The sequence below is a fragment of the Ascidiella aspersa genome, chromosome 5 (assembly GCF_963924565.1).
Source record: "Ascidiella aspersa chromosome 5, kaAscAspe10.2, whole genome shotgun sequence".
Classification (NCBI taxonomy): domain Eukaryota; kingdom Metazoa; phylum Chordata; class Ascidiacea; order Phlebobranchia; family Ascidiidae; genus Ascidiella; species Ascidiella aspersa.
In genome coordinates this window covers 7521652-7548708 of record NC_139451.1, presented here as the reverse complement: position 1 = coordinate 7548708, position 27057 = coordinate 7521652, and the positions used below count along the sequence as shown (strand labels likewise).

General features: G+C 39.2%; 3 protein-coding genes and 1 pseudogene across 3 annotated transcripts; all 4 read left to right on the top strand.

Annotated features, from left to right (window-relative positions):
- Positions 1-9377: 9377 nt before the first annotated feature.
- Positions 9378-10787, top strand: LOC146141675 (uncharacterized). Its single transcript, XM_083389695.1, has one exon. The coding sequence runs from the start codon at positions 9378-9380 to the stop codon at positions 10785-10787; it is 1410 nt and encodes a 469-aa protein (XP_083245821.1).
- A 2659-nt stretch (positions 10788-13446) lies between these two features.
- On the top strand, positions 13447-17686 carry LOC146141674 (uncharacterized; annotated as a pseudogene).
- Positions 17687-17728: 42 nt separating this feature from the next.
- On the top strand, positions 17729-19484 carry LOC146141673 (uncharacterized). The gene is made up of 2 exons (XM_083390455.1): positions 17729-17826; positions 18185-19484. The coding sequence occupies exons 1-2, from the start codon at positions 17729-17731 to the stop codon at positions 19482-19484; spliced, it is 1398 nt and encodes a 465-aa protein (XP_083246581.1).
- Positions 19485-20077: 593 nt separating this feature from the next.
- LOC146141672 (uncharacterized) lies at positions 20078-20869 on the top strand. Its single transcript, XM_083390454.1, has one exon. It carries the CDS (start codon positions 20078-20080, stop codon positions 20867-20869), a length of 792 nt encoding a protein of 263 aa, XP_083246580.1.
- Positions 20870-27057: the final 6188 nt, after the last annotated feature.

Below are 27057 nucleotides of genomic sequence, written 5' to 3'. Positions count from 1 at the left end.
ATTGTGGTTTAATAAGAATAAATGTACACTGACGTTGTATGATTCTGGTAATTTTAATTTGAAGTCTTTAGAGTCAAATATAAAAGCACATTTGACACCTGTTATTCAACAATTTTTTGAAGGTAATATTTTATTTAACATTGGAAATGGTGTAGTCCAAACCGATTTTAGTAGTTGTGGTGTTTGTGTTTGTTTTGTGGTTGACTCTATTTGCTGTGATTTCATGGACAAAAGTAAAACTAATTTTGATTCAAAACTATTTCGAAGGTGGATGTTATTGCGCTCGTACAAGATTCTGTAAGGTGTGATAAAGAATATATGATTATATTGATTCTCGTAATAAGGATGCAATTGGAATTGGTCTCCCCAACTTTGTAATTGCTGGCTTAATTCATTTTTACAGGCTGTTAAAAGTATTGTTTCAAAGACACATAATAAAAACCTTGGTAACATTACAACCAGTGAAAAAATTGCCTCATTTATTTGTCTTTTAGCGGATAAAATTTTGGATGTAGTAAAATTGAAAAGTTTGTATGAAGTGATTTGTATTGATTTACAGATAACACCTCATATACACTATGATGTTAGTGAGTTTATGTTTTTGTTTAATTTGTCTTCTATTTTAGAAATGTGTGGTTTAACTAGTTTGTTCAAGTTACAAATAAATGCAAATTGTAAAGAAGTCCAGATGTGATTTGTATTAACCTCTGTAGAGAAATACTGGTAATGGCTACAATAAATGTTTGAGAAAAGTGATACCTGATAAATGTCTTACATTTAAATTTAACGGGGAATATGTTGGTTACAAATTGGCTTCTATAATTGTTCACTTGGGAAGTACGGTAAATGTTGGTCATTACTTACACTTTCGATGGTAATATGGTAGTCGAATATAATGATGAAAATGTTATTTTAAGTAGTTGGCCCCAGATCATGGATACTGTTTTAAAAAAAAGTATTTAATTTTATAAGAAAAGTGTAAATAAAGAAAAAAATATTGCAACTCAAAACAATGACTGTTTGGAGAGGGTCCCTAGCCCTGGATCTCTTAAAGCCCATGATAAATGCAATTCTTCATCTGATGAATCTTGTGTTATAAAACAAACAGTTGTTAAGCGAAGGCGACGCATTCATCCTGACCTAATAAATTATAAAACGGAAAAAGTCACTTTGTCTAGGTGTATTGAATATTCTTTGGAAAGAAATGCTTTGGATTGTTTTTAGAGGGAAATTATTTTAGATTTGGAAAAAAAATTTGTTGATGTTTGTAACCGTATTAAAGATATTATTTTAAAACCACAGTCAACTGCAGTAACAATTCCAGAATGCTGTCGACACTTGCTTTTCATAGAAGTCCGCCGTTGTTTATTTAATTTTAATTTAACTTTAACATTGGACAATAGTTATTGGAATCCTGACCAAAGAACAGTTCTGTGAAAATTTATTCAAAGCAAACTTTTAAATCATAAATTTCGGGCAACAAAATATCCAGATGGAGAATTGATTAATGAAACATTTGCCGGAATAGAATTTAAGATAGAAAAAAATGAAGAAAAATCTTATTGTGAATGTGTTAAGGCACTCAATAATTTGGATGTTAATGGATATTTTTGGAAGGTCATAAGTCATGAGTCAGTTATATTTTTTGAAATGCTTTCTAGAAACATTACTTATGTAGATGCTTCTAAAAGGTTAGGGTATCAATCAAACACATATTCGACTATAGCTAGTGAAGGCTTTTCAGTGGAACAAGGCATATTATAAAACATATATATATATACATTATAACGTTACCTATTTTGAATGGAACAAATACATACAAATAATTGAGTTGTCCTTTACCCTAAAGACTAACTTAACCACTAAACACTCTTGTTGTTTTTTTAGATTCATTGACAAATTGTTAGTGTAATAACAATTAAACGCAACTTGTTGAACTTCTGGATGTGAATCTTGTGTTACTAGTTTTAAGTGGCTAAAAGTTTTTTGCAAAATCAGTTTACCTTGATCCGGGATCAGTATTTCAGTTTTCATTCCACAAACTCGGATCAAACTTGATCCGAGATCAAAATGCGTCATTTTGATCCGAGAAAATAGGTGGTTCAGCCATTTAGAAAAGTCATTTTTTTGAGTTTTTCTAATAATAATTATAATTTTTTTAATAAATACCACGCTATACATCTACTTTACATCCTGTGGGGCATGATTACGATTTCGCTAATATTTTTTTAATTAAAATATAATATTATAAAGCCGGATACCATAACTTTATCCTCGACGGTTGCGATGAACGCTGTTCTGAGTCATTGTAAAAGTACAGTATATGCTGAAAGAAAGGTTTCGTTGCCTTCGAATTATTTTGCGTCTATAAGGCCAACTCATTACCAGTTATAATTGCGACGATCTTTCTTTACAATCTGGCTAAGCCTAAAGATGAAATGCAAGAGAAATTACCACCAGGTCCACCATCCATTAAGGAAGAAATGACAGTCGTTCTTGAAGGAGAGGGCGGGCAGCCGGGCACATTGCTGGAGATCGCTATCGCCAGCAGATTGCGCAAAACTAATTTTCAGAAAACGTTTTTTTTAACAGCAAGAGTAGAAAAGACAAAAATGCTATAACTAGTACCGGTATTCAGATAAAGATTTGCGAATCAGTAATATTTTCATTTCATTTCTTTGTCTTTTTATTCGTGTTATTGTCTTTACCACTCGTGCTGTTCTTTTTTCCATTTATGTTGTTGTCTTCTGTCATTTATTTTGTCAACCAATAATTACTTTTTGTTGTGAATTAAAAATATATTATTTACGGTTGTTTTGTTGTTTTATTACACAGCTCCAATAAATATTTCCCAGAAACATTTCTGCTTGTTAAATTGTTGAGGCCCCACTTGCCTTCAGGTTCTTCCACAGCTGTCACAAATGCTTGGCATCTCGCTTTTGCCGTGTTGTTATGCAATTATATAATTTTGACAATTCAATCCGAAACCATGCTCAACCGCGTTTTTACGGACGCTAGAGACCGCGTTTGTCTTTTTGTTTTCTATTGTATTCACATACCCACCTTGCTTAATTAGGCCGATTAAACAATTTTTGCCAAAATTATTTGTTTTTATTCATTTTAAAAGCCTACTAAATTACTTTATCTTTGTATTGCCGTGTGCAGACGACTTTTAGCTGTCAATATAACCTCGGCAACTACTTTTGAAACCACCCGACCGTGAAATTTAAGTTATAAAACATCGCTGTAGCGAAAATGCATCACGAATCACGAAACTGATCCAGGATCAGTTGATCCGAGTTTGTGGAATAAACCCAGCTCAGGATTGTAAATCTCGGATCAATTGATCCAGGATCATGGATCAAACCTGATCCGAGTTTATAAATTCGACCTTAAGTCATATCGACAATTAGGTTGAATTTGGTTAATAATTTTAAATATTTCAAGTATTAAACTTTTTTTGTAAGTTTACTTCACTTTGTAGATGAAAAACTTTGCTATTTGACTGTTTTTTTTTACTTGGAAATAAAATGAATTTTTTTTACTTGAAATGAAAAACTTTAAAAGTTGACCAATAAACTTTAATTTCAATGTCTTGACTTGGAATTGACTACTATGGCTTTATGTGAACTAGACCTGATTTTACCGATGACTTGCACTTCGACTTTTTGTTGAAAACGACTTGACTTGGACTTTTTTGTAAATACTTGTTTATGAAACTGCAAATGTTAGTCAACATACTTAAACGATAAACCAATAGAGATTTGAACTTATATTCCTAAATACTACCAGTTATTTTTTCCCATGTTCCGATAATGCCTATGAACATAGGACAACTCCTCGACGTGGAGTTCAGGCTTTGCCGGCATTGTTCATTCACTTGCAAGTTGCAATATTCATTAAAATATTTCGTTGGAAAACATTTATTGGGTCAAATTAGTGACCAAGCTTAATGTGATTTAGAATGTACTGGCTTGCCATACAGCAATTTTCATCAAATTCTTGGGTGAGGATAAATTTTTATTGGGCGCTAAACTTAGATACACGCACTGCGCTAAAATGCGTTTTTTGCGATAAATTGTACTTCATTTCGTTGAAAGTCGGCCAATGAGGCAAACCACAGTCTGAATCCCCGGGATTTGATCAGTTTCATTCCAAAGGGTGATTGAAAGCACTTTCTTGAAATGATTGTGAATTGCCTTATCTTCTAAAACAATGCTTTGAGGTTTTGCACGAAGAATATAGCATTTTTTTCGTTGAGAGGTCTTCGAAAAAGTTACTTTTTCTGCAAAAATCTGAATGGCATGAGTTAGTGACTAACGTTATGTTATTAAGTGTTGTATTGGGTAGTTTAACTGTAATTTTTAGGAAAATCGTGGGAAAGGAAAAAAGTTATAACCTGTCAAGTTTCGATTATCGCATGATAATTAAACTGTAAAATGTTCAAGTTCACATAATAAATTTTCAGGAAAATTGATCAGGAATTGATTTAGTTTATTTACAACATTTGTTTAAGAACCTTTCTTTGTGTGAATGTTCAATACGGTACCTTTAAACTATTGCCTCGTTGTTCGTTTCCTTTGTTTATTGTTGCTATTGTTACGTCTTTAAAAGCCCCAAGGTATATGTCAACCTTTCTTGTCTAATGAAAAAAATAAAATTTATGGTTATTGGTTACACTGATGTATCAATAAATGTTTAGAAAGTGAGATATAGCTCTTTGCAAGCAGTATACTTCTTCTTTTAGTTTTTTTGTTTATTGGCAATGCAAACTGCAATAAAATATGAGTGAATCTTCCTATGTCGAATACTTATAAAAATGTCGGTGTTAAGGTTTACTGATAAGCGTTTATAAAACTCGCTATTAAATTTTCTTGAATATGTTTTTTTAGTTCTTAGATTGGCAATAAACAATTTGTTGGTAAACGGGTTGAAAAATTAAAAAAAAAAAATACCAAAAATTATTTCGCCGAAATGACTGACTATGGCTAAAGAATAATTTTGTAAGTCTTGTATATTAGTGGCTCTGTAAGGGACTCCGGCCATAAGATTTTAAACAACATTAATCTCGGATAAAACACAATTTAGTAAAAGACCAAAATAGGTCCAAATAAGCTTTAGTAGTGTCTAAATCAGAATAATAATAATACTCAATTTCAACCCAAACACAATCTTCATCCCCACCCATTAACTGTCCCTAATCCCAAACAGAGGCAAAACGCCCCCGTTTAAACTAGGGCTATGTTGAAACCAAAGCGGCCAATGCCAGACAGGTGTCCCCCAATCGTCCTATACCCTCTCTCCCTACAGTGTTAGGCATTATTTTGTGCATTTAGGCCTTATTCCGATGAATTCAGAAAGTATTCCGACAGGTTTAGGTCTTATTTAGACAATTTTAGATGTTGTTCTGTCTTCAATAAAAATACTAAAGCCATAATATTTGATGATTTTAATACTAAGGATTTTGTTAATTTGTAGGTCCTATTGTGTGTTTCCTTTTTAAGTTTAAATGTTGTTTCTTTTCATAGGACCTTAAAGCTCTTGCAAGAAAGGTAGAAGTGCGATGTTTGAGAGGCACTTTCAAAAACTTTATAAGAACTTTTATGACAAAGGATCTAGCAGAAAAATTTTCCTGGTCTGGGCTCGGAAATGGGAAAAAGGCTGTGAAAGTCTCATTTAAACAGCACCAACTCTATTTAATGTTTTATGGTAAGCAATGTCTATAAAATTATTCATTCTACTTAGACAAATAATGCTCTACTGGCGCAATATTTTATTTCAATTTTTACAAAAATTTCTTGACTGATTGTGTATTGTGACAAAGCTTTGCTTTTTAATGGTTAGCAAGGTTTATTAATACACTACTAATCACTTTGGTATTCCTGGCAAAGTTAGTTTTAAAGTGTTACACCTTTAAAAGAACAAATAGTTAAATTGGCTAGTTGTTTTAAAATAATTGTTAAACTATCTATCATACTGTTGCCCGCTAATAGGTGGTTGCTCAGTTAATTGTCCTACGATAACTTCCACGTACAATTATAGTAGTAGTCGGATAGTTAAATAAGAGTAGCTTAACTGTAATGTATGACACACCCACATGTATACTAGCAACATATGATTACCATATAACCAATTGATTTTTCTTGTAGTTCCAATAAATGGTCGTCTGTTTATACACCTTATGTCAAACTCAATTTAACAATTCACCTCTATAAAAGTTAGCTTATAATAAAGTGACTAAAAATAATTTAAGAATTGTTACGTTGCACTAGTATTTTTTTATGCAATAAGTTTTTTAAGTATTACAGACTAAAGTGAAAAAAAAAATAAAAAATTTAACACGTTTTACTCTTGCGTTGTTTAGAATTGTTGAAGTTCACTGCCCACATGAGTACTAAATATGAAGAGATTTCACTTGCAATTAAAAGAGTATTCAACGGTGTTAGGAATTGGGATGGTGGCCGACAACTTCGAGCTACTGACCAACATTGAGTGTTTATTGTGTATCAATAAAACCAACTGTGCTAAAATTATTTTTGTGGCAAAGTGTAGAAGTTTGTGAGATAAGTAGTGTTAGAATATTACAAGAACCACACTTGATCACACAGGAATCAAGTAAGAAGTTTTATGTGTGGCGCATATATGGGCCCATGTAACATTTGAAACATATACGCCCGATATATAAGCAGGAATAACGAAATAATGTGGTACTTGGGCCATATGTTTCTAGTAGATAATCAATCATAAATGAAGTAAGGGCCCAAGATTAATTTTTGACTGGGAAACGGAGAAAACGTTAACTGCAGACTCTAGTCCAATGTTTCTTAACCTTTTTTACTTCAGGGCGCACCTAGAGACTTATAAAAAGCAAAGCGAACGCAAAAATGTTTATTTCTCTTAAATTGCTTGCAGATATTTATTACATAAGATCAGTAAGCAGCGTTACAATAGCAATTAGGAATGACTGAATACACTGTATAGTGACGTCGTAGATGTTAGTGGCAACTGGATAAGTCCGATACTTCATTTTATTCCAGGATTGAAACAAAATACCTCGAAACAATCCGATAAGAAATGACGTCATTACTAAAACAAGAAAAATATATAAAGTTAAAACGTATAGCAGCATTTTTTCCAGGTTATTAGGTTTAAACTTACATCAATATTAAGAAGTTGAGTAAGGCTGGATCCCCACCGGACCTCAGACACGACGCGACGAAACATGTCTGTCTGTTGACTGGTCGCGTCGTGCCTGAAAGCGACTCTGACCAATCCCCACCGACAAAGCGCGCGAAACTTCAACTGGTCAAAGCTAGGCGATATAATCCAGTTGTGATCATAGCGGAGGCAAATAACATGTAAATTTTGGAAGAAATATGTATTTGGAAGCGTAACCAGCAGTTTATACAACAACACAAGTAGAGGGTATACTCTATTTGTGAAAAAAAGGTATAGAGAGTTTTCTTTCCATGTACTTTCTCGCACTTTATTAAAACATGAAGATAAGTTTCAAAAGTACGCAAGGGTGTCTTCAAAATTGTTTTTTTAACTAGTCAAGCTGGTAAAATCATACATGGAAAAGAAAGATACGAATTAAAAGGCTTTTCGACATTTCCAGAAATATATTTTTATTAGAATTAAAAAAAATAACCTGCTTAACCTTTTAAAATAACATTCCTAATATAAAACCTACAAAAACCCGTAAAAAACTAACGGTTTCTATCGAAAAGCCTCTTCAGACACGGTAAAAAAGTAGTGCACGTGCTATCTCGCTAAAAACGCGTTTAGTCGTGTCTGTCTGCTGTGCGTAAGATTTGCGTCAAGTCTGGTCGGTGGAGACGCGACAACAAAAGAAATAGCGTTCCATCTCATTAGTCGCGATCAAACTGCTTTAAAGCGTTTTTGTCTAACCGGTGGGGATTCAGCCTTACTTCCAGTTGTTAACTTTAAGATAGAATTGCTGCATTGTATCGCAATACATGGCTGAATTCCTTTAATAATTGAGTATTTTTCCCAGATTATCAGACTAACATTTGCTTTAGCGTAAAACAGTGAATTACCTCAAGTTGTAAATTATTATATAATTATTTTCATAATTAACTTTTCAATGTGGAATGTAACCATGGTAACTGTGCAGGTGCACTCGAGCTTTTAAAACTTCCAAAGACGAATTAAGTGTTCAATGTTCGGGCGACGATCTCAGCTTGGGGAACTACCCTTGAGCAACACCACATACTTCAGCATACGTAGTAAGTGTGACGTAATAAACATGTATAATGTGATGTAATAAACATGTATAGTGTGACGTAATAAACGTACATAGCTTAACGTAATAAGCATGTATGTGTAACGTAATAAACATGTATAGATTTAATAAACATGTATAGTATGGCGTAAATGTACTTATGGGCACATTTATCGTCAAGAACCTTTATTATTAACAAACGTTATCAATGTAAAACCTGTGAAAAGTGTAATTCGTCATATGAAAAAGTAAAAGTAGCACTAGCTAAATATTCTACAAAACTTTGAATAATTCATACTTGCTTCTATAGTGGTTCCTAACATTATTTTATGCCCTCACAATTATTGGGCTAAAAACCCCTAAAGTTTTTAAGACTGAGCCTATAACCAACTGAAGTTTTTCTCCTTTCACTATAGTTTTCGGCCTTGCGCGCGCGTAAGGCGCGACGCATCGCTTAAGCACAATCATTTAATTGGGCCAGTAGTGCGCGCCTTCCACGTTAAGAATGTAGCTTTTAGCCTTTGGGGCCAATTTAGTTTCTGTATAAAGCTCTTGTTTTTCGGTGCGTGGTGCAGTCGGGTATAGTAGTACATTGCGTCAGTTTATAGTACAGAACCCTTTAGCTTTAAAGCGGTGTTTTCTTAACCCATATTCATCCAGCTTAGTCCAACTTATTCGTCCAACGTAATCCAATTTATTTATCCAACTTAATCCAACTTACTCATCCAATTTTTTCCAACTTACTTATCCCACTTAATGCAACCTATTTATCCAACTTATACAACTAACCTAATCCAACTTACTCATCTAACTTAATCAAACCTAATTTATCCAGAATTCAACTTTAGCTTTCCGAACCCACTCCGAATAATGCGCAAGATGACCAAGATGGAGACTTTATAAATTTGTTTTTTAATTCCGTTAGGGATGATATGTTTTAAAGTTGTATTTCTTGACTTTGGCAATTCCAATTGCATTTTCTTTCATTTGAACTAACAAATAACTACCGTCACCTAGTGGTTATAGAGCCACAATGAGAGCTAACACCAGATGTCGTTATTTATTCGTTGCAGATTCTTGCAGGAAAGTTACTATCCGACGGTTTTTGACGCTCGAGGAGTGCGCACCTACAATGAAGAAGGCGAGTTATGCGCAAGCGACGGTGAAAAGCGCAGGGAGCGCGATGAAGCGCCCAAACTGTCTATCGTTTAGAGCTGATACGCTCTTGAAAAGAGAAGATATGTGGAAGCTGTTAAAGGACATCAACTTTCCATTGAACAAAGTTCTAGGAATTGCGGAAATGAAGGGAACACAAATTGAAGTAACGTGTACAAGCCGAGAAAATGTACTAGAGCTCCAGAACAAGCTTGCCGAAGTGTCATATATACGAAATGTGCGTCTTTTCGAGAGTGATGTTATTAATGTGGATATCGGATGGGTGCCAATTCCTTTCTCTAGTGAAAGTATCGAAGAAAATCTAAGCTCGCATTTTGGCGAGGTGAAAAAGATGACTCATAGAAAAGATAAACAGGGATTGCTGTCAGGCATGAGAATTGCAACCATGAATAAAGCAGATGTACAAGAAAATCCCATTCCGAGCCACATTTACGTGGATGGGTTAGAATTTTATGTAACCTACCATGGGCAGCAGTTCACATGCAAATACTCTGGGGAAGCTGGACACAAACAAGTAAAATGTCCGAAAAGGCTGAACGACTTTCCAGAACTCCTAAACCAGGATACAGACAGACAACGGAAAGCGCCGTTAGCTGCCAGCGCACAGCAAATTAGAACGCCTCTCTCGCCTGGTTCGACTGCTTTGACGCAAAAAAAACCTGCAGATCAGACTTGTGCTGATAAGCACTTGCATAACGGACAAGCCGCTCCAATGAGCACTGATAGGAACGTACACCTGAAGGCTGGCGAAGGAAAAGACGACTCCCAACAAGATTCAAGAAACGAAGCAGCATCGAACAAGACAAAGTTTCCAACAGCAAACTTCAAGAAACGTCTCCGCACGAGCCCTCCAGCTTTGCCAGATAGCAAATCGCAGAGCCTCTGCGAAGACACCATATCTTTGATTTGCTCAAAATGTAAAACGGAAAGCACAATGGCTCCGGATTCCAAGCACTTTCACTGTTACAAGTGCAAGAGTGATTTCAATATAGTAAAGGCCTGTTGCGAAGATGCTATGTACCTGGTCCCAGCCAAGCAAAGGGAATTCTGTTGCCCAAAATGCCACTTCAGCATGCGGTGGATGCCATGTTGCCAGGAAATCCAGCCGGAATTTCAAGTGGACGGAGACGTTTTCGAATGCATCCAGTGTGAAAGGTACTCTATTGCTTGTGTATGCAAAACACTTAATCCGGTTCCAAAGCTCACTACGAGCAAGGAATGTTCTAACCACCTGTGTAAGTTTAAACTTGTTAACTGTAGCTGTGGACAAAAGTCAGCACAGCAAATCGAACCTAGGTGCCCATATAGATGTGCATGTGGCTTTGAATACGAATGGGACATTGACTTAGGAGTAGAGCGGGTGTAAACTCTCTTAGATGTAAGTGTTTTTTATTTTTGTTTAATCTTTATACTTATGCCTATTAACATTGCTTCTTTTAATGTTGCCGGTATTCGTGATGGTACCAAACGTAAATCGATCTTTAATTTTATCAGAGACAAAAAATATCATATGACGTTGCTGCAGGAGACACATTGTTGCCCCGCGGACGAAAAATTATGGCGGATGGAATGGTGCGGAGAAGTCATATGGGCACATGGAACTAAACGTAGTAGAGGTGTGGCTATTTTGTTTTCCAAGCGCCTAACGTATTCAGTAACAGATTTAATCGCTGACCCACTTGGAAGGTTCTTGATTGCCTCGTTGATAGTTGGGGATAGAAAGATTACACTAACTAATATTTATGGCCCAAACTCTGACAGTCCGACATTCTTTGATAGCGTATTCTCAAACCTAATGACGTCAAGCAGCCCTAACCTCATAATAGGTGGTGACTTTAACGTTATACTAAATGAAAAATTAGATAAGAGTACAGGCCCACAGCACGCAAACCGCAACTCACGCTCTGCTATAAGAGCGCATATGAACACGCTAGGCTTGCATGACGCGTTTCGTGTCTTGCATCCAACAACCCCAAAATATTCCAGGATTCAAATTAATCCAAAGGTAGCAACGCGTATAGATTTCTTTCTGGTTTCCCAAACACTTATGTGTGATGTTTTGACCACCGACATTGTCCAGGGAATCATGTCAGACCACAAAATAGTGACAATTTTTGTTAAATTAGCTCCAAGCCTACACGGAACTGGTTATTGGAAGCTTAGCAATAACTTATTAGGAGATAAAAAGTACCTCACTGTAATTCGTAAATTAAAGATTATAACATAAACAATCCAAAAGGTCATGTCAACCCGCATGTTAGGTGGGACGCTCTAAAAGCAGTTGTACGTGGGGTGTCAATTAAATATAGCTCTGAGTTTAAAAAACAAATTAAGGCCAAACAATATAACCTAGAAAAAGCCATCGGAGATCTCGAACATGAAATAACGACATCCACTCAACCCCTACTCAACAAAAATGATGAACTAACAAAACGTAAAAACGAACTTGACATGTTATTTGAAACTAGAACAAAGGGGGCTATTATAAGGAGTAGAGCACAGTGGGCAGAGATGGGAGAAAAAAATACAAAATATTTCCTCAATCTCGAAAAAAGACATACCGCTAAAAAGGCAATAAATCGCTTAAATGTGGGAGACACAATATGCACAGATCAAACGCAGATAATGGAAGAGCTAACAATTTATCTTGAACAGCTTTACAAGACCAACAACAATAAATACTCACTGCCGGCAATTAAATCACGGTTAGCTAAATTAAATCTTCCGCAACTAAACACGGAACAGTTAGCCGCAAGCGAACTGCCTATAACTGCACATGAACTACATACAGCGGTCCTTTGTATGCCAAAAAACAAATCCCCGGGGCTGGATGGGTTTCCGGCAGAGTTTTATCAAGCATTTTGGTCTGAGATTAAAGATATATTCCTCGACTCCTGGTCGCATACCGAAAAAACGGGTCGTTTCAGCCCAACGCAATCTCAGGGCGTAGTAACGTTGATTCCTAAACCTAAAAAAGACCATTTGTTTACAAACAACTACAGACCAATCACGCTGCTGAATACCGACTATAAAATCGTATCAAAGGTAATTAACAATCGCATTAAGGCAAACTTACAACATCTTGTAAGTCACGACCAAAACGGCTTTATCACGGGTAGGTTTATAGGAGATAATCTCAGACTTTTATTTGATATTATGGATCTAACTGACTCTTGCGAGATCCCGGGAGCCGTGCTCTATCCCTAGACATATATAAGGCGTTTGACACTGTAGAGTGGGATTTCATATATGAAGTTATGAAAAGCTTTGGTTTTGGAAACAACATTTTACACTGGCTGCGGTGCTGCTACAACAACCCATCATGTAAAATCACAAACAATAACTTTCTATCCCGGGCATTCGGAATCGAACGTGGTGTGAGGCAAGGCGACCCACTCTCCCCTACCCTTTTTGTACTGTGCATAGAGTGCCTGGCCTCAGCACTACGCGCTGATGAATTTGTTGGTATTAAGCTTTTTAATAATGAGTTTAAAGTATCTCTACTTGCAGATGACACCTTGGTTTTCCTTAAGGGTGATCAGGTAGATTTCGACAGAGTTTTTAATGTTCTCGACGAATACGGCCTAATGTCAGGTTGTAAAATTAACATGAATAAATCACTTGCGTTTTACGTCGGGCCCGGGCGACAGATTAGGACGGAGCGACCCTTTTCAGATAAAGGGTTAGCTTGGCCTGCAGAATCATTTAGGTATTTAGGCATAGAAGTTCCAATCATGTCACGAGATGATCTTTTTAAACTAAATTTCGGTAACTTCATAAGCAATATAGGTACAATACTTAATGTATGGTCGTCACGAGGGCTCACCCTTTTAGGGCGAATATGTATTCTCAAAAGCCTGGTTATCCCATCACTAATTTATAAAGTCAGCGTCATCCCGAACAACCTTCCAAAAAACTTCCTGCGCAAACTTAAAACAAAACTTTTTCAATTTATTTGGGGCTCTAAATGGGAGAGGATAAAACGAACAAAATTGTGCGCTAGCGTTGCTCAAGGTGGCGCTAACATGATCGATGTGGATGCCTACATCCTCGCGCTGAGTATGAAATGGGTAACAAAACTATTCGATGACAGTTATAAGGCGCCTTGGAAAAAACTGGAAAGAAGTAGTATAAGCAACAATGAAATAGAATGTTGGCTTCGCGGAAGCCAGTCTGCCCTCTCTCAAAAAGCCCGAAAACTGATTCCTTTGCAAACTATCAGAAAAACAATTGCGGACTACAAACAGTTGATTAGCATAATGTTTACAAATCTAAGGAACGGTAGACCGTTGTGGATTAACGACCAGGTTCAATACCGGAAACAAACCTTTTTTATAAAGACTATGATTAATGCTGGCATATTGGATTACGCGCATCCTATCAACAATACAGATCATTACATGTCTTACGATAACCTCGCCCAATATTACAGCTTTTCCACCAACAATAATGACTATTTAGAACATCTAAAACTAATTTCGGCTATCCCTGGACAATGGGACTTGAATGAACCTAGTAACATATCCATGATTGACAACAAGTTGCAGACTTGTACCAAATTTCTCTTGAAACTTGATACAGTTAAAGAAATTTATTCACATATTAAAGATGCTGGCTTGTCCCCCCCAGTCAAACAGCAAATCAAGTGGGAACAGATCTTGCAAGTTTTACCAAACCGCATCCCTTGGGACAAACTTTACCAAATTAACTACGACTGTACCGTGCAAAACAAACTTAGAAGTTTTCAGATAAAATTAAACCTTAGGGCCATCGTCACCAATGACGCCCTGTGCTCATTTGGAATTAAAGACTCAGATAAATGTGTTTTCTGCTGCGATGCATTAGAAACTGTAGCGCACGTGTTTTATTTTTGTACCAAAGTAGTAACTTTCTGGGAAGAAGTAACTGCCTGGATCTCGGCGAAACTTCTTATTGATTTACGCCCTGACCCTGTTCATATGTTGTTTGGTGTTGTGGCGGATCAATCTGAAACCCTTTTGAATTGTTTGTTGTTGTGTGCGCGTTTCGTAATTTACCGCTGTAAGTACGCCGAATCCGTGCCGAATTTCAATATGTTCCTAAATATGGTTAAATCTGTTCAGAAGTCGGAACATCTTATCGCCATTCGGAATTGTAAAATTAACGACTTTCTTTGCAAGTGGCAAGGGCTATTTTAACGCTCACTTCATGTTACTCCGAATCCCCAACTGTATTTTAATGCCTTCCTGCTAATTCGTCGCTTTCTGACATGTGTTTTATCTCGCCTCTTTTTTTCTTTCGCACTCGCTTTATTGTGTCGCTATATAATAATAAAACTTGTCAAAAAAAAAGTTACTATCCGACACATTCCAGACACTCGAGGAGTGTGCACATCTAAATGGAGAAGGCGAGTACGAGCTAATGCACAAGCGGCAGTAAAAAGCGCAGGGAGTGCGCTGAAAAGGCCAAACTGTCTAAGTTTTAAAACTGAAAGAATGCTTAAACGAGACGAGTTATGGCAGTTATTGAAGGAGGCTGATTTTCCTATCAGTAAAGTACTTGGAATTGCAGAAATGAAAGGAACGCAGGTGGATGTGACCTGCACAAGTCGACAAAACGTCTTAGAATTACAAAGTAAGCTGGTTGTAATATCCTACATTAAAAATGTTCGACTTTATGAGAGTGACCTTATCAACGTGGGAATTGGCTGGGTTCCAATACCGTTTCAAAATGACATAATCGCAGAAACATTGAGTCAACATTATGGAGAAGTTAAAAAAATGATACACAAAAAAGACAAGGTTGGATTGCTCTCGGGAATGCGTATAGCCACTATGAACAAGACAGATTTGTCGGAAAACCCAATTCCAAGCTACATAAGAGTTAATAGCTTTGAATTTTACGTAACTTATCATGGAAAACAATTTACATGCAAGTATTGTGGTGACGCTCGACACAAGCAAGCGAATTGCCCCAAAAGGAAACATGATTTTCCGGAGTTACAAAGAAATAATGGCGGAAGAGTGGAGAACGAAACACAGCAAACTTACGCCAAGCTGAGGACACAGTTGAGAGGTTGCGACGTGATACAGCTGAAAAGGCTAGAAGACATCATAGAGCGAAGGCTCAACGCGCGACAGAAGAAGCTCAACGTGCGGAAGAGGAAGCAGCCGCGAAAGCTCAACGTGATGCGGAAGAAGATGTTGCCAAACTGCAGCGCGAAGCAGAAGAAGAAGTGCGACGACTAAAAGAGGAGGCTTGTAGAAACGCCAATGAAAAGCAACGACAACTGGAGATGGCCGAGGCCGAAGCGGAAGCCTGGGACGGGGAGTCTTCGTATTGTACCCCACCGCCGCCCGATGCCTCCAATGCTCACCGCGCGCAGATAAAGTTTGGGGAACCACAGGTCAGTAAAACGTTGATAGAACGTCTACCAACAACTGTCACTAACACCGCAGTGACCCCACTTGTAAGTGGTTACGATTCATGGTCTCCCGAACTTTCTCCAACACTTTCCAAACCAGTTGTCCAGACAAATAGAAACTTACTACCACGACCAACAGAATACGACTTCCCGGAAATAGGTGAACGCTTTCTGCCTAGACCTGTTGTAAAGAAATTCGACGGTGATCCGATGAACTCTACTGGTCGTTTGTTCGCCAGTTTGATTTATATATTGCTAAAAAGGCACAAAGCGATGACATGCGTTTATTGTTTCTGCTTCAGCACTGCGAACCGCACATTTGCGAGAGGTTGGATCGCTTTAATGTTAAGGAACCTACAGAGGGATACAGACTTGCATGGCAAACTTTGCATGAACTTTATGGCCAACCGCATGTAATAGCACAGCGTTGTGAACGACTATTGAAGGAAACTCCAGCGATAGAGGCAGAGGACCCTGATGGTTTGATGAAGTTATCAGTTCTCTTGGACAAGTGCTGCACCTCCTTGCACGATATAAAGTATGCATCTTGCGTGGACTCAATGGATGTAATGCTAACCGTGGCAAGAAAGCTTCCTGTGTCCCTCTGTAAGAAATGGATAATCAGGTCAACCGACATAGAAGAGCAAACCGGAAAAAGAGCAAACTTTGCGGCCTTAGCCGAATTTGTTGGACAAGAAAGCAAACAGGCGAACTCAATATTTGGGAAGGCCCTTTTTCCGTCCAAAGAGGATAGCAAGCCTACTAATCGCCGAGTCAAGGCGACGACTCACAACACCGTAACTTCTGCTTCTATTTCCGCTAGGTGTGCATTATGCTCAGATGCTCATGACCTTGAAAATTGCCCTAATTTTAAGAAAATGACCTACGTAGAGCGTCGTGGCCTCGTGAGAAACAAGGGCTTGTGTTTTAGGTGTCTCAAAAGTGGTCACGTGGCCAACGAGTGCAATGCTGAAGGCAGTTGTAGCGTCAGAGATTGCTCAGCAACACTTCACCACTTTCTTTTACACAACCCGAACTACCGGCCAAGATCTACTGCTAACTCTGATGAGAGAAAGGCGTGCGCCGAGATACAGGAATATAGCGCGAGCATAAACGCCTCTAATGTCCTCCTGAATGTCGTTCCTGTCGTTGTGCGATATGGGGACGCAGCAATCAAAACCTACGCGTTTTTGGACCAAGGTTCCACGACTACGTTTTGCGAACGTAAACTGGTGGACAAGCTTGGTGCATCCGGCAAGCCCAAACAGATCTTGTTGAATACCCTGACGACGCAACGTCAGTTGGACACCATTGCTATTTCTGTTTCGGTGGAACCGCTAAAGGGCGGAGAACCAATCAACCTCAATGAGGTCGTCGTTGTTGATAAAATCCCCAGTGACACCGAACGCGGTTCCTACTTCGCAGACGTTTCACTACGAAATTTACAATTATCCAGCATTCCCGGAGGAACCGTCGCCCTTCTAATAGGAGCTAATGTTCCAGTAGCTCACAGAGTGAAGTCTACTCGTCCCGGGAATGGATCCTGTCCGGATGCCGTGAAGACACCACTCGGCTGGTCGTCGTTACTCGGTAGCAATTTTGATTCAACAGATTATTATGCCTGTACCAACTATATTTCGGCCGTTGAAACAGCGTACGCTATGCTTTTAAGAGACGAGAGTGATCTGCTACCTACTGATGAGGAGGTTGAGAATCTTGGAACGGCACTCTCTACCGAAGACAGAAGAACGCATCGTTTAATGAAAGATTCTGTGGAATTTGTCGATGGGCACTATCAGTTGCCACTACCCTGGCGGCATGATCACCAAATCATGCCCGACAATCTGAAAATGGCAAAGTAGCGACTTGGCTGCCTTGAACGCCGTCTGACTAAAGATAACGCTATGAGAACAAAATACGCTGAGCAGATGCAGGCTGCCATTGACAAGGGTTATGCTGAAGAGGTGCCAGAAGAAGAATCGTCCGCAAGGGGTCGCGTCTGGTACATTCCCCACCATGGTGTTCTGAATCCCAAACAAGCCAGGAAAATTACGTATCCTTTTTGGATTGCGCCGCTCAGTATCGCGGTGTGTCGCTAAATCGATCGTTGATGCAGGGCCCCGATCTAGTGAATAGCCTAGTCGGCGTATTGCTCCGCTTTCGTAAGGAACCAATTGCCCTAGTGGCTGATTATGTTTTACTATGTTTTACCAAGTTGGTGTCGCTCCGCGCGATCGCAACTGCTTACGTTTTTTATGGTGGCCCGAAGGGTATTTGTCCCTTGAGCCAACGCCCCACAGAATGAAGGTACACCTCTTTGGTGCAACTTCTTCTCCCATTTGTGCCGCGTTTTGTTTAAGGCAAGCTGCTAGTGACTTTGGTGGCGAATTTGAGCCAATCGTTACATCAACTGTTGAAATAAATTTTTACGTGGATGATTGCCTTACATCTGTTTCTGATGTTAACGCTGGAATGTCTCTCGTGACAGGGTTGCGGTCCTTGCTAGCTAAAGCCGGATTTGGTTTAACCAAATGGTTATCCAATAACAAGGAAATATTGGATAGTCTGCCAGAGGATGAACTGTCCAAGCCTCTAAGAACACACACTCTTAATGGAATGCAAGAGAGGATTTTGGGAGTACATTGGAACGTACACACCGACGAATTCAAGTTCACGGTTTCTCTACCGATGAAACCACGCAACCGCCGCGGAATGCTCTCCACGATGAACTCACTGTTCGACCCACTCGGATTTGTCAGTCCGGTTGTGTTGGAGGCGCGCTTGATTTACAGAAATCTGTGTCGTCAAGAAATCAAATGGGACGAGGAAATGCCCGCTAAGGATCTACGAAAATGGGAAAAGTGGTTAGTTGGTCTGATAAACTTACATGACGTTTCCATTCCTCGTTCTTTAAACTTGCATGCTTACGACAACATACAGAGGAGCCAGCTTCACGTGTTCGCCGACGCATCAAGGGAAGCATACGGTGCTGTGTGTTACTTGCGTTCGGTCAGTGAGGATAACCAAGTAACGTGCAGCCTGGTGATGAGCAAATCGAGATTAGTCCCGCAGGAAGAGATTTCTATACCCAGATTGGAACTGATGGCTGCCGTAGCAGCGGTAAAATTGAAGCAGACCGTAAGAAAGGAACTTGCCCTAGATCTGCGTCCATCAATATTTTGGACGGATTCATCTGTGATTTTACAAAGCATTCAAAACGATAGGCGTCGATTTCCATTATTTGTGTCGCGCCGCCTCGCCTTTATCGAAAAATGCACATGTACACGCAACTGGAAGCATGTACCAACCAAACTAAATCCCGCTGACTTGGCGTCGCGAGGCGCAACCGCCGACGTACTCGCTCATTCTGATTTGTGGTTCTCTGCACCAGCATTTCTAAAGGATGGGCCCGAAAACTGGCCGAAATTGTTTGAAACCAGCCATCCAAGTGTTGACGTAGCCGTATTTGAAAAGAAACCTGCTGGGGTATTTACTGTCGTGGTGGATTTCCCAACAAATCTGCTGTTGGATAGATTTTCGTCCCTGTGTAAGTTAAAAAAAGTGCGCAGTGGCGTGGTTGCTTCGTCACAACACCTATCTATTGGCAAGGGTCCGGAAAATTGCTTACAACGCGCCGTGTTCGTCATTGACGGTCAATGAGTTAAAAAATGTGGAAATGGAGTTGGTTAAGTATGAGCAACGGAGTCATTTCGCCCCATGGATGACTGGACAAGATAAACTCACAAGGATGCCAAGGTCCTCACCAATGTTTCGACTGGATCCAATTATGGCAGATGGAGTTCTCCGAGTCGGGGGCCGCCTAGAGAAGGCACCAATTGCATACGATGCACGTCATCCAGCCATACTACCTCATAATTCGTTACTGACGGATATGATCATCGTTCACTTCCACGAGAGATCGGGTCACTCCGGATTGAATCACACGCTTAGCTTGCTAAATCAGCGTTTTTGGAATTGTGAAGGGCACTGTCGCGATTCGTCGCGTCTTAACTAAATGTTTGAAGTGTCGCCGCCGTCATGCTAAGCCTGCAGGTCAAATGATGTCCGACTTGCCCCCTGCTCGTTTACAGATGAACTTGCAACCTTTCGCATACACTGGAGTGGATTTGGACCGCTGCTTGTCAAAAGAGGACGCAGCGAAATAAAAAGGTACGGATGCTTGTTTACATGCCTAACCACACGCGCAGTTCACCTCGACGTTGCATTTGATTTGAGTACTAACTCCTTTATAAATGCGTTTCGCCGCTTCGTTCGGCGTGGTGCTGTGCTGCACATACTCGGACAACGGAACCAACTTGGTCGGAGCTGAACGAGAACTCCGACAAGGCATCCGCGATTGGAATCAGATGCATATCGAACAATACCTGAAACAGAAGGAAATTCAATGGACATTTGATCCACCTTGCGCCAGCCACATGGGAGGAGCGTGGGAAAGAATGATTCGTTCTGCCAGGTGCATTCTCTCCTCCCTGACTAACGAACGGACCCTGACCGATGATCAACTTCGGACGTTGCTTTTGGAAGTAGAGTCGGTTTTGAATTCTCGTCCATTGACGCCAGTCACGCTGGATGTTAATGATGAGACACCGCTAACTCCGAATCATTTGCTGAGAGTGAGCCCTGATGCTGGCTTGCCACCCGCCGCCACAAACGACCGCGACTGCTATGCACGTCGAGGTTGGCGACACGTCCAATACCTTTCAGATCAGTTCTGGAAGCTTTGGGCGCGCGATTATTTGCGCACCATCATTGCCCGTCCAAAATGGCATCATGAGAAGAGGAACATAAGAGTTGACGACATCGTCCTCTTGGTCGACAACACAACTCCGAGGTCGTCGTGGTCGCTCGGAAGAGTCGTCGCCGTCCATCCCGGTGAGAATGGAGTTGTACGAAACGTCCTAGTTCGATCAAAGGGGAACGAATTACGGAGGCCAATTCATAAATTGTGCCTCGTCGTTCCCGCTGACCCCGGGGCGCCTGATGGCCCAGTGGCACCTGCACCGCAGGCAAACGAGCAAAAATAAACTTGATCGCGAAGGCCGGTGCATTTGGCGAGCGAGTCAAAATTTGTGAATTAAAAATTGAAAGTGAACCGTGCGACTTGTCAATTTTGGGGGGAGTGTAATAATTTCTCCACGCTCCCCTATTGTTATAATATTACATGTTGACGCATGGTTGCGCATCGTGATGCTATATCATTTCGTTTCGTCGTTTTTGTAGGCTGTTTCAGTTGAATTCGTTAAAAGTTATTTTGCTTGTTGTTGACTGGTAAATGTATACCTAAAGGTGTATAAGTAAAAGTAAACCATCAAGATAAGTTTATTTAAGTATCTGTATTTGTATACTGCAGATGTACAATACGTAAATTGTGGCTGTAAATGCAGTGAACTGTTATGCCTGAAACTGGCGATAACTCGGTAAGATAGTTTGCATTTTTTACTAATTCTTGGTTGCTACATAAGTGACTTAGTTAAACTGAATTTGTGATTTATTTCCAGTTTGAAGTTTTGTTGACCACACTCTTGGTACTGTTTTGTTATTTTCCTTCCACGTTTTTGGTGAGTTGAATTGTATATTGTGACGTCATAGCGTTGCGTTGTGCTAATGATAATTATGTTTTCACAGCTTGTTGCGCTGCCACTGTGGGCTATACGTCACGGTTTTGAAACTGTTGGTGATTACTTCACTGAAAATAAAGTAATTCGTTTGAGTTTACGTTTTCCGTGGAAACTTCGAAAGCAGAGGCAGCGTGCAGCGTGTGGCGCAGCTAGGAATTTAGCCACTTCCAATACAGGCCGCGTTACACTATTTATCAAATATATGTTTCGATCATTCCCCAAAATCTACGCCATATTTGAACCCTTTTCGCATCAAAGGCATAAGTTAAGTGGGGAAGTTTTCGGCCCATATCTGTTTTTGCTTGCAGAAACAAGTTAAGGAAAATAAAAAACAAAATATATAATATAAAATACACAATACAAAATATTAAAAAATCAAAAGACCAAAATAAAAAAAAAAAATAAAGTATAAAAAAAAACATAAAAAAAATAAAGAAACAAAAAAAAATTAAAAATGAATATTAAAAAATAAAAATTGAAAACTAAAACTAAAAATAAACACTAAGCCCTGAAAATATACCCCCTGAAAAAATATACAAAATATACACCCCCGTCTAGTTCTTTTTTGGTTTCCTATGGTTTCCTATGGTATGTTTCAGACCGATTTTTGTCCGAAGCTTTATAGAAAAAGTAGACATCGTAGAACCTTCAGATTTTCAGACATGGCGTAGAGTGGTATGTAGGTGCTTTGTAAAAGTTTATGAGGCTGCACCTCCAGGGGCCTTTGCTTGGGGGGTAAAAACCTGAAATATTGCGTTTTAGCACTTTGTAAAAAAAAATCTTTCATACAGAATTCGTTCATATTCGCTTGCTTTGTCCAGCTTGTGAAGTGACGAAGCGCCTCACCGCCTGCTGCGCTTTATTGTCCCGCGCGTGAGACTTTCATTGTGCGAAGTGGAACGTCCTAAACTGGGCTCGTGCGACTTGCATTTTAAAACGAGGCTTCTCTTTAGTAAAATTACTTAATGCTGTTAAGAAACAACTTATTTTACCGCCGCAAATTTAAATGCGAAATCTGGTGGCAACTGTAATCCAACATATCAACACCAGGCCTACACAACTTAAAATTGTGTGTTGATATGTTGGATTGGAGTAATACTACACAGGTGCAAATAGCAAATATTCTCCAAATATGATTTTTCCAATATTCTCCAAATCGTATTTCATCGTATTGTCGCGGTAATACACAAAGAGGTAAGGCCGTGAATAAAGTTTCACCCACCGTACAATTAACGGAGGGAAGCATTGCGAGTAGAGATGTTCAAAGCAGAATATCGGCGAATCATATAATGCTTGCTTTCAATGCGGCGTTAGTTTTTTTTCGGGCGACCAATTACTTCGCGATAATCTTCGCCTAACAATTAAGTGTCAATAGGGTGTATTTACCGCCGCAAGTTTAAATGCGAAATCTTAAGGCAGTCTACGCCTCTCTGTTAGCACCTGTCGTGCATCTTGCTCCAACCAGCATACTACCAACATCAGGCCTAAACATCTAGCAAAACTTTCGTTTTAATAGTTTGCGTATTGAGAACATAATAGTGTTTTTCATATTGTTTAAAACTACAGATTTAAAGCGTGTTTTAACAGTGATTGCTCGGCCCAAGCCATGGTAAAAAATTACCGAGTAAATGTTTGCAAAAGTATAGCAAACCATAGGCGTTAAACCATTTTTAGTCTTTAAGAGAATAATAATATTTGCTTTTCAAACACGTAAGCTGGTCAAAATTTAATAAAATGACCATACGCATTATCTACGTAAATTCTATTTATCAAATATATGTTTCGATCATTCCCCAAATTCTACGCCATATTTGAACCCCTTTCGCATCAAAGGCATAAGTTAAGTGGGGAAGTTTTCGGCCCATATCTGTTTTTGCTTGCAGAAACAAGTTAAGGAAAATAAAAAAACAAAATATATAATATAAAGTACACAATACAAAATATTAAAAAAAAAAAATAAAATAAATAAAATAAAAAAAATAAAATAAAGTAAAAATTGAAAATAAACACTAAGCCCTGAAAATATACCCCCTGACAATATATACAACAACCGCACCCCCGTCTAGTTTTTCTTGTTTTAGTAATGACGTCATTTCTTATCGGATTGTTTCGAGGTATTTTGTTTCAATCCTGGAATAAAATGAAGTATCGGACTTATCCAGTCATTGCTAATTGCTATGTTAACGCTACTTACTGATCTTATGTAATAAATAACTGCAAGCAATTTAAGAGAAATAAACATTTTTGCGTTCGCTTTGCTTTTTATAAGTCTCTAGGTGCGCCCTGAAGTAAAAACGGTTAAGAAACATTGGACTAGAGTCTGCAGTTAACGTTTTCTCCGTTTATTTCGATTGTATTATTGCTCACGTTTTTATTTTTTTCTTTCCTTTGTTTTCGTCATGCTTTGTATTACGAGCGTTAGATGTCATTCACTGTTAAGCAGGCAATCACTGGTCAAAGACAAATTTTAAACGAATATGCGACAGAATGGCTTTTAGTGTTTTTGGCGCTGATTCTAAAAATGCCCTCATTTTCATCTGGTTTTTGAAACATTCGCAGTTCATTTTTTCAATGTATTGCTGTAATAATAATATAGGCGCTTTGCGCACTGTGACATAATCTAACTTCGATGTGATTCACGCACTAATATTCTTTACGGTTTATTGACATCTCTAGAAAATAGTATGGGAAATATATTTTATTTTTCTATGTCAAGGATGTCAAAGCTAAGTGCAAAATTGTGTTAATAAATACTCTGTAGCACTACAGCGGAAAAATTAAAATCGATAAATGTTCAATGGCAGAATTTAATCAGTAATATTGTTAGTTATCGTTTTCGTTTTCGCATTACTCTAGTAGAGAATATAAGCCTATAAGGAAACTAAGTGGCTGATATCACAAACTTTATAAAATTTTCTTGTTCGAGGAATAGAAAAGTGGAGTTCAATGTTTAGCATTTAGCTACAAAAGTTTTCACTGCTAAGCTAGGCAAAATAGATATGTTGATGAACCAAAATATTGGTAGAATTCCAAATGATGCAATAGTAAGAAGGTAGAATTACGCGCTTGGATTGCATTTAGTTGATGGGATGGGTGTTGAAGGGTTATGTATTGAACTCAAAGCGCGTTTTTAGCTATCTTAATTGAACTTCTTTTCAGAAACCTTGGTCCAGTTAGTGACGAACAAAAATGACATCGTTTTGTATGCAAATTGCGCGACACAAAATTCAGTGAGAGTGTCTTGTCACTGCGTTTTAACTAATTTTTTTAAGTCACGTTTTTCCGTCAAAAAGTTTAAACTTTTTTGTGTTTAGCTTTTGCCATTGTATGAACTGCGTATTGAACACAAGTAAATATTCTAGCAAACCGTTTCGAGCAGCAACTGACATGACTTTTAGCAAAAACAAAATGTCTAAAAAGTGATGAAACTACATTATAAAGTATAGCAAACGTAATAATAACTACATCGTTTGTGACGTAACAGTGCATGACAACTAAAGGTGTGGCATTCCTGTGATTGACTGTTGTAGTACTGTGTAGCGGATTCTTTGGAACGCTGTGACCCCGTCAACTCTGTCCATTCTATGAACAGCTTGCCGGCTGAAGTGGTGTTATGTGTCGCGTTTTCTAACGAATTAGTAATTACTCACATCTGTCCGATGTAGGCTATATAAGAAATGTTGTAAATCGTTAATTTAGAGGTGCCTACTGTTCAATTGTGGAGTCCAGATCGCGTACGTTATACGGAGGTAATTATTGTATGTATCGTAAGTACCTGTGTAAGTATACTGAATGTCAATGAAAGACACACACAAACATGTGTTTTTTTATAACATCTGTGATCTAGCCCCTCGGAAGTTGCTTTATGACCAACGATTACGGCTTCCGTATCAATAGTACACCGAAAAGCCATCGCAGACTCGCCGAATCTGTCGATCTATGATGCAAGCAATGCAAGCCAGAAAAACAACTGGCCTGTAGTGAGGTTCGAACTCACGACCTCCGGTCAAGCCGGGACCGTCGCTCTACCAACTGAGCTATGCAGGCTCAGAGAGGAGCGAGTCGAGAAACAACCATGCGCCAATACTTGCACATTTTGTTAGTTCAAGCAACTTCACACTGGGGGATCATCAGTCCGTATCAATCAATGAAAGACACACACAAACATATGTGTTTAATAACATCTGTGATCTAGCCCCTCGGAAGTTGCTTTATGACCAACGATTACGGCTTCCGTATCAATAGTACACCGAAAAGCCATCGCAGGCTCGCCGAATCTGTCGATCTATGATGCAAGCAGAGCAAGCCAGAAAAACAACTGGCCTGCAGTGAGGTTCGAACTCACGACCTCCGGTCAAGCCGGGACCGTCGCTCTACCAACTGCTATGCAGGCTCAGAGAGGAGCGAGTCGAGAAACAACCATGCACCAATACTTGCACATTTTGTTAGAACAAGCAACTTCACACTGGGGGATCATCAGTCCGTCACATATATGTTTGTGTGTGTCTTTCATTGATTGATACGGACTGATGATCTAGGTCGATCATACCTCGTAACCTTTGGTGTTTTAGATGACCTTTGCGCAGATGTTGTTCTCGGTCAGGACTTTCTAAGAAACATGTTAAAGTTACTTTCTTCATGGGTGCACCGGAAGCACCCCTGAAAACTGGATCTAAAGATTGGACCCCTTTCTTTGGCCGTCGCTGACTTAAAACCTCTCGCCTATTATAGTTTTTGCTTCCAGGTTATAATACTCCCATCGCTGCACGCTCATCGATGTAGTAAAGAAGTCTGGAAGTTTATCAATGCTGCGATCAAGCGTTTCTTAGATAAGTCATCGACTACTCTCTCATCATTAATAGATTTACTCAATTGACATAGTAAACACGGTCGCTCGACCTGCGTCACACGGCGTTCAAAGCTGACGGAAAACTATATCAATACAAATGCCTTCCGTTCGGCGTCACTAATGGGGTCGGCGCATTTCAACACGCTATTGACGAGTTTATTGAAGGCAATATAAGCTGAAGAACGTCTATGCCTATCTGGACGACATAACTAACGGGTCCCACTCTGGAGGAACATGACAGCAACCTTCGAGCTCTTATTCAAGCTGCTGCTCTGCAGAATCTTAATGGAGAGAAGTCAATGATTCGTCGTACATCTTTAGATTTTTCGGGAAACCGGATTAGTCAAAACAAAATGCAGCCGGATCCTCAACTTTTACAGCCTCTGCTCTCGCCAGCCTCGTCACCCAAAGCCCTAAAACGCATCTTGGGAATGTTTCCCTACTACGCTAAGTGGATGAAGAACTTTTCTCGTCGCGTACAGCCCTTGCTCAATGCAAACCGTTTTCCTGAGACGGCCGTCCGGTCCTTTCGTGATTTAAAAACTGAGCTCGAAAGGGTAACTCTTGGAGCTATTCGAGACGACGTTCCCTTCGAGGTGGAAATCGATGCTTCTGACTTCGGTATCGCTGCTGTCTTATCCCAGAATTGGCGCCCTATGGCTTTTATGTCACGTACTCTTAACAAGTGTGAACGGAACTATCCTGCTATTGATAAACAAAAAGAGACCGCCATTGTCGAAGCAGT

Excerpts from the sequence above, each read along its gene's own strand:
- LOC146141673 (XM_083390455.1), top strand. The coding sequence starts at position 17,729 with ATGAGAACAAAATACGCTGAGCAGATGCAGGCTGCCATTGACAAGGGT. Across the intron at positions 17,827-18,184 it reads TCCGCAAGGGGTCGCGTCTG|GCAAGCTGCTAGTGACTTTG; the intron begins GTACATTCCCCA and ends GTTTTGTTTAAG.
- LOC146141672 (XM_083390454.1), top strand. The coding sequence starts at position 20,078 with ATGCGTTTCGCCGCTTCGTTCGGCGTGGTGCTGTGCTGCACATACTCG.
- LOC146141675 (XM_083389695.1), top strand. The coding sequence starts at position 9,378 with ATGAAGAAGGCGAGTTATGCGCAAGCGACGGTGAAAAGCGCAGGGAGC.